Source organism: Anas platyrhynchos, chromosome 37, assembly GCF_047663525.1.
Source record: "Anas platyrhynchos isolate ZD024472 breed Pekin duck chromosome 37, IASCAAS_PekinDuck_T2T, whole genome shotgun sequence".
NCBI classification, from domain to species: domain Eukaryota; kingdom Metazoa; phylum Chordata; class Aves; order Anseriformes; family Anatidae; genus Anas; species Anas platyrhynchos.
In genome coordinates, this window is record NC_092625.1 from 3,090,950 (window position 1) to 3,104,929 (window position 13,980).

Consider the following 13,980-nt stretch of genomic DNA (forward strand, 5'->3'; position numbering starts at 1 on the left):
CTCTGCCACTTCCCTCGGGGCTGATGAGTAAAAAGCACTCATCAGAAAGGGTGCAGAGGGCTGCAAAAACACAGTCAGGAAACAGAACAAAAAGAAATAGGAGCAGGTCCGGGGAACAAAAGACAGAGAGAAATGTCAAGGGAAGACGGAAAGCTAAGCAAGGTTAGAGGGTTAGCAGCAAACGGTAGCTGATTCTTTGCTGTGCTGGGAGTTTCAGACGCGGGGCTCAGGGGCAGAAGCATTCAGTACTTGGACTAAGCCGACCATCAAAGCCTGTAATTTGCCATCAAAAGCCACCAATGAGCATTTACCCAAACAAGGCTAGCCATCAAAAGTTGAAATTCTCGAGCAATAGAATCCCCCTCAAACCCAAGTGAGTCTTAAGTGCCGCAACTGCAGTACGGAATTTTACTTTACAAGCAGAAGCACTTTGAAAAATCATTTTAATTGGCAGGTTCCGTTGTGAAAGCGCAGCCCAGCAGGATGGAAATGGTGCTCTCTTTTTCTCCCCAGCTGCCGTCGCATCCTCTCCTTTCCCCTCCAGGGATGTGCAGGTTTTCTCCACGTTGCTCTGAGGGCAGCTTCCCAGCTCTTGTCCCAGCAAGGGGAGGTTCCTGGCCATGGAGGCCGTGGAGAAGGTCCCTCAGCTGGAATCATCCCTGTGATGGTCCCTGTCCCAGCGCAAGTTTGGGCTGATTGCAGTGCCACGGCTGGAAAATCTTCATGCTCATGGTGTTTAGACTACGTCGTGGACAGACGAGGAGTTGGTCGTCTCTGGCAAGAGGTCGTTGCGTTTTCCTCCAGTATCTCGTAGTCTGCTGTCAGATGGATTTCTGTGAAGGGAGTGAGACTCTGAGCAAAAACTGCTACAGGTTTTTGGGGCTCTTTGCCCACACGCGGACCCCGTGGATGGCTTCAGGTCCCGCCATTTCCCTCCCTCTGCTCACCCCATCCCCAGACCTGGCCAGCAGCAGGGTTCAGCTCTGCCAGGCCCACCCACAAAGCCCCTCTCTTCCCACCCGGCCTGGAAACCAGCACCCAGCTGCAAACACACACTGTCCTCTCGGGCCAAGAGCAGCCTCCTGCTTTGTTAGGCCTTCTAAATGCTGCCAAATAACGTGTGTCTGCATGTGTGTGCCTGGTGTGTCTGCGTGGCAACAGAAGGGAACTGGAGGGACTTGAGGCTAGCCATGGAGGAGCCCAAGGTTCTGCTTGGATCGAGCCAACCCCCGGCTCAAAACTGAGATCTCGTTGGAGAGGCCCCGCTGTCCCCAGAACTACTTGCCTCCAAGGTTTGAGCCCCCAAAGGAACAGGGATGTGGATCACGCACCTGTTTTGCCACCTCTGACGGCGTTCTTGCAGCTCCGGGCAATCAAAGCTCGGCTCACCGTGGACGGGGCCGCGGTGTCGGGAGCCTGGGTTTGAGCTTGGGCTTTTGGCGATTGATAGAGCCAGCCCCTTGGTCTGTCAGGGTCCCAGACACAGAGGTGTTGGTGGGCTCCTTGGGCGGTCTGGCTGTAATAGGATAAGGGCCCCGCTCCACATACAAAGCTTTGACATGCGACATTTTGCGCTTCTTGGGCAAACTGGGTCTACTACCTATAGGCAACGGCGTAGAGGACCCGAATTGGAGCTTTGGTGGTTGCAGATGCTCAGAACCGGCCCCCTGGTCTGTCTGTGTCTGAGAAGTAGAGGGGTCGCTGGACTCCTTGGGCAGGCTTGCTCTACTAGCTACAGGCAGCGGCATTGAGAGCCTGGGTTTGAGCTCTGGTTGTTCTAGTTGCACAGAGCTGGCCCCCTGGTCCGTGTCTTTCCCAGAAGTAGAGGGGTCGCTGGGCTCCTTCAGCAGGCTGGCTTTCTTACCTACAGGCAACGGCGTAGAGGGCCTGGGTAGGAGCTTTGGTTTTTGAAATTGCGCAGAGCTGGCCCCCTGGTCCTTCTGTGTGCCAGAAGTAGAGGGCTCGCTGGGCTCCTTCAGCAGGCTGGCACTCACGCGTACAGTGCATGGCGTTGGAAGACTCGGTTCAAGCTTTGGCATTTCCAGTTGTGTAGACCTGGCCTCCTGGTCAGTCTGTGTCCCAGTAGTACAGGTGCTTGGGATGGCTCTAATATCTATAGGCCGTAGGGGGCCTGGGTACGAGCTTTGGCAGTTGATGCTCGGAACTTGCCCCCTGGTGTGTCACTGTGCCAGAAGTAGAGGGCTTGCAATTGGATGCCTCCATCTTTGGGCGGTCTGGAAGCACGGACCAGAACCTCCCAGCCCGTAACTTTGGCAGTCTTTGGGAGCTGGAGCTCCCTCGCTGGAATCTGCCGCTGTTGTCGCTGGGCTCCTGAATCATGCTGCCCTCCGAGCTCGACAGGGACAGTATGGACACGATGGGTGTTTCTAGCAGGCCTGGGGCTTTCTGAGATTTGGGGCGCTTCACTCGCTCCGTCACAGGCAGGGCTTCCAGGATGGGTACTGTCCTGACTTCAGGAGGGGCTTTTGCTGCTTTTTGGCCCTTGCTCTTCTGATGTTTTCCAGATTTTTCAGCCTTTGCCCGGCCTTGGTCTTGCACCTGCTCTTTGGGTGCTGTTTTGGGCTCTTGTTTGGATTTGCTCCTGGGCTCTGTTTTGGGCACAGTTCCTTTCTGCAGCTGGTTGCGCAAATGCTTCGTTATGGCAGGAGGCAGCTTGGGCATCACCGGCAGCCTGCCGAAAGGACAAAGCCAAAAGAATTCATCCACCTGCACGACATCTTTGGGGCCCCATCTTGTACCCCTCCATGCAGCGCCCGTGGCTGCAGACCCCAAACAGAGGGGCCAGCCCTGAGAAGTGGGGGGCTCCTGGCAGCCTCCTCCCCCCCTCCCGGAGCCTCCAGCCTCACCTCAACGAAGGCTCCTTCTTCTGCTGGGCCTTCCTGTTCCAGGGCTGCACTTTTTCTTGATAAATGATGTCCAAGGTGCCCGGGAAGGGTGGCAGTTCAGGCTGTTTCTCTGGAATCGGCAAGGAGAGATGTCAGAAGCACATTTCCATGTCTCTGCTGTACCCGGGACACGCCGGGTGCTGAGGCCTCCTCCTGCGCTGTCCCAGGGGCCGCTGTGCTCCCCTCCCAGCCTCCATCTCCAGGGGCCTCGGCCCTCCTTGGCACCAGCTTCAGCCGGCTCAATCTTAGGCTGTGAGGTGGTTTGGGGGCCAAGTTCTGGGAGAGAGGAGCTGGGTACAGCCAATTTAGGGGTGTTTCGGATCCCCGACCTCCTGCAGCACCCAGGGCTGGGCACCTTGGGCACGTCACACGCAGGGGCTCCATTTTGGAGGCCCGGAGACAAGAGGCTGTGCCGAGCTGGCATGAAGCTGTGGCACACGAGGAGCCAGCAGCCGTGTTGTATCTCTCACCTTGGCTGGAAGACGACAACACAGCCCGTTCCTTCTCCTGCCTGTCATCCCTGCGGGCCTTGAGACGCTCCCCGGGTGACAGCTGGGGCGCTTTGTCCATTTTAAAGCTGGCAAAAGAAGAGATCGGCGTGACCCAGGGCACCACCACTCCCCACGCTCACCCGCTCGCGGAGACATTTGGCAAGGAGCAAACGCTACCGAGCCCGAGCAGCGGCCACAGCCGCAAACATACTCACTCGGGGAAGACGATGACATGGCCAGAGAAGGTCAGGGAGGCCACGGCTGACACCCGGGACACCACCATGTCCATCAGCTGGGGGACCTGCAGGGGAGGAGCAAGGAGATGGCAAATGTCCTCTGCCTGGCCTCCACTAGGTCCTGGAGGAGCCCAGGTACGCTCCACGTACAGAGGTTTGAACTTTGGCATTTTCTGCTCCTTGGGCGGACTTATTCTACTACCTTTGGCAATGGCGTCGAGGGCCTGAATAGGAGCTTCGGTGGTTGATGTTGAGCAGAGCCGGCCTCCTGGTCCATCTCTGTCCCAGTGGTAGAGTCATCGCTAGGCTCCTCGTGCAGGCTGGCTCTAATACCTAGAGGCAACAGCGTAGAGGACCTGGGTTGGTGCTTTGGCAGCTGATGCTCAGAACTTGCCCCCTGCTGTGTCACTGTCCCCAAAAGTAGAGGGGTCGCTGGGCTCCTTGGGCGGTCTGGCTCTCTTACCTACGGGCAGCAGCGTTGAGAGCCTGGGGAGGAGCTTTGGTTCTTGAAGTTGCGCAGAGCTGGCCCCCTGGTGTATCTGTGTCCCAGAAACAGAGGGGTTGCTGGGCTGCTTGGGCAGGCTGGCACTCACACGTACAGCGCACGGCGTCGGGAGACTGGGGAGGAGCTTTGGCAGCTGATGCTCAGAACTTCTCCCCTGCTGTGTCACTGTCCCCAAAAGTAGAGGGGTTGCTGGGCTCCTTGTGCAGGATGGCTCTAATACCTAGTGGCAACGGCGTCACGAGCCTGGGTAGGAGCTTTGGCAGCTGATGCACAGAACTTGCCCCCTGCTGTGTCACTGTGCCAGAAGTAGAGGGCTTGGAATTGGATGCTTCCGTCTTTGGGCGGTCTGGAAGCACGGACCAGAACCTCTCAGTCTGTAAGTTCGGCAGTCTGCCGAATGGGGAGTTGTTTCCCAAAAGAGGGGTATTTTTCCCCATAAGGGGGAAATTTCCCCAAAAAGGGGGACATTTTTCCCCAAACAGGACGAGTTGCTCCCAAAAAGGGGGAAACTGTTCCCCGAAAAGGGGGAATTGTTATCAGAAATGGGAAACAACTCCCCATTTTTTTCAGAACAAGTCCCACTTTGGGGGAACAATTCTCCATTTTTGTTAAAAGTTCCCCCTTTTTTGGGAATGGTTTCCCCTTTTTTCAGAAGGAATCCCCCTTTTTGAGGAACAGCTCCCCATTTTTGATAGCAATTCCCCCTATTTTAGGAACAATTTCCCCCTTTTTGGGAACATCTCCCCCTTTTTTCACAAAGAGTCCCCATTTTGGGGAATAATTCCTCCTTTTTGGGGAAAAATGTCCCCCTTTTTGGGGAACAATTCCCTCCTTTTTGGGAACCTCTCCTCCTGTTTGGGGAAAAATGTCCCCCTTATGGGGAAAAATACCCCTCTTTTGGGAACACCTCCCCCTTTTTTTTTTTTGGAACAAGTCCCATTTTGGGGGAACAATTCTCCATTTTTGTTAAAAGTTCCCCCTCTTTGGGGAACAATTTCCCTGTTTCTGGGGACAGTTCCCCCTTTTTTCTGAATGAGTCCCCCATTTAGGGGAACAAATCCCACCTGTGTTTAGGGAAAAAATCCCCCTTTTGGGGAACAATTTCCCCTTTTTAGGTAACAATGCCCATCTTTTGGGGAAAATTCCCCTTTTTTTTGTGAAGAATACCCCATTGTTTGGAAACAATTCCCCCTTTTTTGAGGGCAACTCCCCTTTTTTGGGAACAATTCCCTGTCTTTTGGGGAAAATCTCCCCATTTAGGAGGAACAATTCCCCCTTATAAGGAAAAATACCCCCTTTTGGGGTACAACTCCCCACTTTTTGTTTACGATTCCCCCTTATTTGGGATCAGTTCCCCCTTTTGGGAAACAACTCCCCATTTGGGGGAAATATTCCCTTGTTTGGGGAAATTTCCCCCTTTTCTGGGAAAATTCCCGTTTCAGAGAAAAACTCCCCCTTTCTGGGTAACAACAACATACTTTTAGGAACAATTCCCCCTTTTTGGGGAACAATTCCCCTTTTTTAACAATTCCCCATTTTTGATAACAAGTTTTGGGGAAAAACACCTCTGTCTTGGGAACAATTCCCCCTTTTTTGTAACGATTCCCCTTTTGGGGAACAATAATAGGGGTGTGTAATGGGATGGGGGGGCAATAGGGTAATTATTGGGGGGGTTATGGGGTAGGGGGGCAACAGGGGGACAATTGGGGGGTAATTGGGGTGGGGGGGCAATAAGGGGGGGGGACATAAGGGGAGGGTTATTAGAGGTGAAATGGGATGCAGGGCAATAGGGGACAACGGGGGGGCAATGGGGTGGCTGAAGCCCCTCTCCTGGGGCCAAATGCCCCGGGGGGCCCCCCCACACCCCTACCTGCCCCCCCTAATTGCCCCCCCCTCCATGTAGCCCCCCCCAGCGCGCTCTGGGCCCCTGGGTGTTTGTGCTGTTTGGCTCCCTGCTGGCCGCCTTCGCCCTCTTCACCTTCCTGCGGCTGCCTGAGACACAGGGGCGCCCCTTCAGCGACGGGGAGGGGGGGGGAGGGGGGGGGAGGGGGGGGTCAGCGACCTCCCCGGGACCCCCCCTGCTGCTGCTGTCCCCTGGGTGGGGGGGGGGCGACGAGGAGCCCGACTGAGGGATGCCCCCCCCCCAAAAAAAAAATAATAAAGGGGGGGGTCATAGGAGAGACCCCCCCCCAAAAAAAATAAAGGGGGGGTTAAAAGAGAGCCCCCCCCCAAAAAAATTTAATTGGGGGGGATCTCAACTGGGGCCCCCCCACTGTAAAAAGCTTCAAGGGGGGGGTATTAAGACCCCCCCCCAAAAAATTAATTGGAGGTGGGGGGCTTAAATGAGGCCCCCCCACACCATAAATGAGTGGGGGTGCCCCAAATGAGCCCCCTCCTCAAATAAATTTATGGGGGGGTTTCATTTGGGGTCACCCATCATAAAAAAGTTGAGGGTGGGGGCCCAATGAGATGCGCCCCACAAAAAAATGTTAAGGGGGGGCCTCAAATGAGCCCACCCCCCCAAAAAGAAATGGAGGGGGGGGCCCAAACGAGGGCCCCCAAGAAAATATTTTGGGGGGGGGCATTAAATGAGACCCCCCCACCATGAAATATTTAAGGGGGCCACAAGTGACCCCTACCCCCACCCAAAATATGGAAGGGGGGACCGAAGGAGCCCCCCCCAAATTAAATAGAGGGGGTGCCCCATTGAGACCTTGACACCCCCCTGCCCCCATAATTAAAATTCGAGGGGGGATCTCAAATGACCCCCCCCCACAGAAGAATTTGGGGAAATACCCCCAAAAACCCGCTCGTGACCCTCACTTTGGGACCCTGCCCCCGCAAAGAAAAAGCCCCAAAACCGGGGGAAATTGCCCCAAATTGGGGACCCCAAAAGGGGACAAGGACAACCCTATAGGACCCCCTAGGGACCCTGGGGGGGATTTGGGGACCCCAAAACAGGACCGGGGGCAACCCTAAGGTGCCCCCCACTGTTGGGAATTGGCATTCAGGATCTGAACATGTGCCCGTGGAACAATTGTTCCATCTAAGATTGCTTTCAGCAACCAGGGGTAGGCCTCAGAAATCTCAGGGCCTGCTGTAGCTGAGCAAACCAAGCTGCCAGAGGAACTGTGAGAAGCTCCCACGGCAATGACTCCCACATCGCCCAATTAAGGAACTCAGAAAATATTGTTAGCAGCAGCTGGCCTCAAGGACTAGGCCTACGTGACCGCTAATCACAAAGGGGGTTGTTTTCCTGACTTCTAATCAAAAGGGGGGTTCTTTTCTTGCAGGTGGTGTTATTTTCTTATAACTGTGTCTGAGTGCTTTTGACCAATAATCTTGTGTGAAACACTGTCCGCCCCTGTAAAGTTCACTATAAAAGTTGGGCTATTCGGGCAATAAAATGGTGAAGCATGATCTGACTCTGCTGGTGTCTGTCGTGCTTTCGTCCGTGCTTCGCAACACCCCACCCGTAAGAGACCCCCTGGACACCCCCAAGGACCCCAAAATGGGGATGGGGTCAACCCTATGGGGTCACCCCAAACCCTGGGGACCCCAAAATGAGCTCCCCCATGGACACTCCCCCACCTTAGGGACCCCAGACCAGCCCTGTCCCCAGCCCCTGGGCTTACCCCACAATTTAGGGACCCCAAAACGGGGTCAGGGCCATCCCACGGGGGCACCCCAAACCCTGGGGACCCCAAAACAGGGCCAGGGGCACCCCTGAGGCCCCCCCATCCCCCCACCACCTTAGGGACCCCCTGCAGCTCCCCAGGACCTCCAAACCTCCCCCCCCCCCCACGTGCTCCCCCCAAATCCAACAGACCCCAAAATGACCCCAAAGCCCCCCCTGGACCCCAAAACCCCCCCAAAATGCCCCCCTACCCCCCCCCCCTTACCTGGGCGGTCCCGCGCCGGGCATGCTCGGGTTATTATGTAAAGCAATGTTCCGTATACACGTATTGAGAACGTTTGATGTTTGTGTGTGCGTGTTGGTGGAGCGTAGACTCCCCGCACACCCAGCGCTGTTTACTTGCCTTTTCTACCTTTTAGAAATATTTGTTTTATAAATATTACAAAATTCAGACCTCATTTATAAGAGGAAACAAATGGGGATACATAGGTTTTTATATCCACCTGGATCTCCAAGATCTCCATTAGGTTGAGATTTGTTAGAACAATTAGAAGCAGAAATTATCTTTGAAAAAGGGAAAAGGGAATTAAGGATAGGAGAAGAACAACTAATAAATGTGTTAAGCCTGGCACTCATACAAACGGATCCTAAACGTGAAATACCCTTAGAGATCATACATCAAGTATATCCAGGAGTTTGGGCCACTCAAGTCCCTGGAAGAGCTAATAATGTGACCCCAATAATTATTAAATTAAAGCCAGGAGAGAAACCCGTTAAGGTTAAGCAATATCCTTTGAGGACAGAAGATAGGAAAGGAATTAAAGAGAGAATTGATAGATTTATACAGTATGGATTATTGATTGAATGCGAATCAGAATACAATACACCCATATTGCCAATTAAAGAGGCAGATGGAAAAAGCTATAGGCTAGTTCAGGATTGGAGGGCCATAAATAAAATCACTGAGGATATACATCCAGTAGTGGCAAACCCTTATACTTTGCTGACTAAATTAAAGCATAGTCAAGTCTGGTTTGCCGTACTGGATTTAAAAAGATGCCTTCTTCTGCCTAGCCTTAGCCACAGAAAGACAAAACCTATTTGCCTTTGAATGGGAAAACCCCGATTCAGGCAGAAAGACGCAGCTTACGTGGACAGTGCTACCTCAAGGATTCAAGAATAGCCCCACTATTTTTGGAAACCAATTAGCAAGGGAACTCGAAACTTGGATGCCTCCGGACACTGAAGGGGCTTTGTTACAATAGGTAGATGATCTCTTAATAGCTACCGAGACTAAAGGGAGTTGTATTCAATGGACTCTAAGTCTTCTTAATTTTCTGGGTTTAAATGGATATCGAGTCTCTCGACAGAAAGTCCAGCTGGATCAATAAAGCGTGACCTAGTTGGGATTTGAAATTTCGGGAGGACGACGAGAACTAGGAACTGAACTGAACGTAAGACAGTCACTTGCCGCACTCCAGAACCCCAAACTGTAAAGGAGCTATGAACCTTTTTAGGAATGACAGGTTGGTGTCACCTTTGGATTTAAAGTTATGGACTAATGGTAAAGCCTCTATATGATTTGATAAAGATTAACCAGTCAAAGTTAGTCTGGACTGGAGAAGCACAAAAATTCTTTGAACAACTTAAACAAGAATTGATGATTTTAAAATATCAAGCAGTATTAGTAGAACAAGATGATGTGGAAATTGTGCTCACTACCATCGTAAATCCAGCTTCTTTCCTTAGCGGAACTCTGGATGAACCCATCACCCACGACTGTAGAGAAACAATGGAGACTGGGTATTCTAACCGACCCGATCTTAAGGAAGAATCTTTAGAAGATGCTGACGAATCTTGGTATACTGAAGGAAGCAGCTTTGCGAAACAAGGACAACGTAAGGCAGGGTACGCCGTTACAACCACTCAACAGGTAATCGAGTCCAAACCATTGCCCCCTGGGACGTCCACCCAGAAAGCACAGATCATTGCTCTTACGTAAGCACTGAACTAGATGCAGGAAGGAAAATCAATAGTTGGACAGATTCTAAATATGCATTCGGTGTGGTACATGTCTAGGTATTAGAGCCAGCCTGCACAAGGAGCCCAGCAACCCCTCTACTTTTGGGGACAGTGACACAGCAGGGGGCAAGTTCTGTGCATCAGCTGCCAAAGCTCCTACCCAGGCCCTCTACGCTGTTGCTTATATTTATTAGAGCAATGCCTATGCCTATATTTATTAGGATCATTAGAGCAATGATCCTAACACTGATCGTTGGACCGTGTATACTAAACACGCTTGTGTCGTTTGTTAAAAGCCAGCTAGAGAAAGTTAACATGTTGGTAGAACACCAGCAACTGCTCAAAGAGTGTATTTACTCAGTGTTATCCCCAGTTATCCCAAGTTACACCTCATTATGACCAGTTACCCCCAAGTTTTCTCCTGTTTATTGTGCCTTATGCTTTTTATTCGAGTTATGATGTCTACGTCTGAAGATTGTTTTGAAGTATAGAACTAAGACAGGAGCAGATTTTTTTTCAGATTGTTATATTTAAGCTAATTTAGTTTCACATAGGGAGGGGGGAAATGTAGGTAGTTAGGGTCTGGCAGCCCGAAGATATCGCGCTGTACGGAAAGCTAGAGCCCCTCCCTTGATAGGCAATAGCGTGTAGTTTATGATGGAAGCAGACGGAAGTGTCGTTGTGAACCCAAGCTATATAACACTGTGTAAGTCAGCAATAAACGCCATTTGCCATTGACCACATTGGTGTCCGTGAGCTGATGGCCCGAGCGGCCTGCGATTGGTCGCCGTGCCGTTCCTGAACCAGGTCGCCACTGCCAATGAAGGCAACAAAGGAGCCCAGCGACGCCTCTGCTACTGGGACCCTGACAGACCAGGGGGCGAGCTCTTGCAATTTCAAAATGCCAAAGCTCAAACACAGGCTCCTGACGCCGTGGCCCCGTCCATGGTGAGATGAGCTTTGATTGCCCGGAGCTGCAAGAACGCCGTCAGAGGGTTCAGATTTCAACCTCTTAGGTTGGAGCTCCTGGCCAGCCTCTTGGGGTGGCCAAGAGCTGCGGTCCTGCCGGCTTCCGCTGCCCTGGGCTCCTCCAGGACCTAGTGGAGACCAGGCAGAGGACATTTGCCATCTCCTTGCTCCTCCCCTGCAGGTCCCCCAGCTGATGGACATGGTGGTGTCCCGGGTGTCAGCCGTGGCCTCCCTGACCTTCTCTGGCCGTGTCATCGTCTTCCCCGAGAGAGTATCTTTGTGGCTGTGGCCGCTACTCGGGCTCGGCAGCGTTTGCTCCTTGCACCCATGGGTGCCCAGCCAGGAAGGTGGATGGGAAGCAACGCCTGCTTCCCATCGAGGCCTGGGATTCTTTCTCGCCCACTTCCCAGGACGGTCCTTAGGGACGGGGCCTCTATGGCAACGTGAAAGTGTCTCCGTGAGATCGGGGGCAGTGGTGGTGCCCTGGGTCACGCCAATCTCTTCTTTTGCCTGCTTTCAAATGGACAAAGCGCCCCAGCTATCACCCAGGGAGCATCTGAAGACCTGCAGGGATGACAGGCAGGAGAAGGAACGGGCTGTGTTGTCGTCTTCCAGCCAAGGTGAGAGATACAAAGCGGCTGCTGGCTCCTCGTGTGCCACAGCTTCACACCAGCTCAGCACAGCCTCTTGTCTCCGGGCCTCCAAAATGGAGCCCCTGCGTGTGACGTGCCCAAGGTGCCCAGCCCTGGGTGCTGCAGGAGGTCGGGGATCCGAAAAAAAACTAAAATTGGCTGTACCCAGCTCCTCTCTCCCAGAACTTGGCCCCCAAACCACGTCACGGCCTAAGATTGAGCCAGCTGAGGCTGGTGCCAAGGAGGGCCGAGGCCCCTGGAGGTGGAGGCTGGGAGGGGAGCACAGCACCCCTGGGACAGCACAGGAGGAGGCCTCAGCACCCAGTGTGACCAAGGCTGGGCAAAGCCTAAAACTATGCAAAACGGCAGAAAATAAAAGGCCAAAAAGCAGCAAAAGCCCCTCCTGAAGTCAGAAAGCTATCCATTCTGGAATATCTGCCAGAGACAGAGCAACTGAAGTGCCCCGAATCTCAGAAAGCCCCAGGCCCGCTAGAAACACCCATCGTGTCCATGCTGTCCCTGTCGAGCTCGGAGGGCAGCATGCTTCAGGAGCCCAGCAACCACAGAGGCAGATTCCAGCAAAGGAGCTCCAGCTCCCACAGACTGACGAAGTTACAGACTGAGAGGTTCTGGTCCGTGCTTCCAGACCGCCCAAAGATGGAAGCATCCAATTCCAAGCTCAAAAAAAGGCCCCCAGCGACATGACCTGTAGTCATTAGAGCCAGCCCGAGCACCTCTACTTCTGGGACAAAGACACACCAGGAGGAAACTCTGTGCATCTTGAACCATCGAAGCTCCTACCCAGGCCCTCTACGCTGTTGCCTCTAGGTATTAGAGCCAGCCTGCACAAGGAGCCCAGCAACCCCTCTACTTTTGGGGACAGTGACACAGCAGGGGGCAAGTTCTGTGCATCAGCTGCCAAAGCTTCTACCCAGGCTTGTGACGCCGTTGCCTCTAGGTATTAGAGCCAGCCTGCACAAGGAGCCCAGCAACCCGTCTACTTTGAGTCAGACAGACTCAAGGCAGAACGCCCACCTCTGCCTTGTCCCTCTACAGAATTCTCTTGAAGTCCAGCTAATGAACACCACGAGAGCAAAACTACGACGAGGGGAGAGAATTAACTCCGTGGCACTGAGTGAATTAACTTACTGAATTAACTACGTGGCACCAGCCCAGGCTTCTCCTGCGTGCACTTTGCTCTGTTTCCGTCTGTTCCTCAGGGGAGCTTCAAGGCGGAGGAGGCTCCTGGGGCTCCAACTCTGACACTTGGTGCTGCGGTCGCGCCGGTTCGCGCCCAGCAAGGTCCTGCAGAGAAAGCTCCGCTTGGAGATGCACAGGGTGTTTCAGGAAGGCGCCGTGGTTGCCCTCCGAAGCTCTGGGGAAGGAGAAGAGATTCCCCAAACTCAACATATTTCCAGCTCCAGAGAGCCTCAAGCACTATTGCATGCCCACTTTAAACTCCACCAGCAGCCAACACACAGCCAGTCACTGCCTAATGGCAGCCCAACCAAGCCACCCGTCAGCATGTGCACATAAAACGTGAAGATGCTCGGAAAGACCAAGATTCTAATTAAAGGTGTGTTAATGTGAAGAAAACGAAGAGAAATGGAGCAGATGCTGCATATTCCTCGTGGGTAGTTATGTTTCTGTGTGACGGTAGTGGAGCTGAGTATCTGCGAGCAGAATCAGTGCGTAATTTAGGTTGGAAAGGATTTTGGAATTCCCCAAACAGTGGCTTTTTCACGCATTTTCGCGTGAAATATGCATTCGGCGTGGTACATGCTCATGGAGCGATTTGGAAAGAATGTGGATTGCTGACCGCTCAGGGAAAACAGATAAGACATGCTGAAGAAATTTTAAAATGGTTACAGGCAGTAAAACAACCAGGAAAGATAGCTGTCATGCATTGTGGAGGACACCAAAATTGCCGATTTTGAAATTGGAAATGGATTGGCAGATCAGGAGGCTAAGCGGGCAGCTGAAATAACGGAGGTGAAGGCATTGTCTTTGATACCAGACGGTAAAATCCAAACTATATCCAAATTATACCAAAGAAGACTTAAAATTAATTGAAGATTTGAAAGGTAAAATGAAACCAGATGGATGGGTATATGTAAAAGATAACCGCGTAATAATACCCTCTAATTTGACATGGCCCAGAGTTCTTACACAACACAATAAAACACATTGGGGAGCTGACACATTGCATAAGAGCCGGAGTCAGACATTAGTGGGACAAAATTTATATACAACAATAAAAGAAGTAACTCAGCACTGTAACATTTGTTTACACAATAACCCCAATACCAAGAAGAGAATAAAATTTGGAATAATCGGTAAAGGAAATTATCCAAGGCAACAGTGGCAAATTGATTTTTCAGAACTCCCTAGAAAATGGGGTATCGTTATTTACTGGTTCTGACTGACACATTTTCAGGAAGGCCCGAAGCCTTTCCCTGTCGAACAAACAAAGCAAGAGAAGTGGTTAAAGTCTTGTTAAATGAAATAATGCCGTGCTTTGGGATTCTAGTAGCAATGTCTTCTGATAGTTTCACAGTTTTGTGCGCAAGATAAGTAAGATT

The 13,980-nt window shown here is 52.3% G+C and overlaps 1 protein-coding gene across 1 annotated transcript; it reads right to left on the minus strand.

Annotated features, from left to right (window-relative positions):
* Nucleotides 1–424: 424 nt before the first annotated feature.
* LOC140001115 (uncharacterized) lies at nucleotides 425–3,477 on the minus strand. Its single transcript, XM_072032286.1, has 4 exons — nucleotides 3,377–3,477; nucleotides 2,868–2,976; nucleotides 1,332–2,692; nucleotides 425–833 (listed from the first exon to the last, which is right to left on the minus strand). Exons 1-3 carry the CDS (start codon nucleotides 3,474–3,476, stop codon nucleotides 2,107–2,109), a joined length of 795 nt encoding a protein of 264 aa, XP_071888387.1. The 5' UTR covers nucleotide 3,477; the 3' UTR covers nucleotides 425–833; nucleotides 1,332–2,106.
* Between the last annotated feature and the right edge of the window lie 10,503 nt (nucleotides 3,478–13,980).

Bases quoted from the DNA above. Each gene is read 5' to 3' on its own strand.
- LOC140001115 (XM_072032286.1), bottom strand. From the start codon at position 3,476: ATGGACAAAGCGCCCCAGCTGTCACCCGGGGAGCGTCTCAAGGCCCGC. The intron at 2,977-3,376 runs GTGAGAGATACA...TGCCGATTCCAG, and splicing joins GTTGTCGTCTTCCAGCCAAG to AGAAACAGCCTGAACTGCCA. The intron at 2,693-2,867 runs GTGAGGCTGGAG...TCCTTTCGGCAG, and splicing joins AAGAAGGAGCCTTCGTTGAG to GCTGCCGGTGATGCCCAAGC.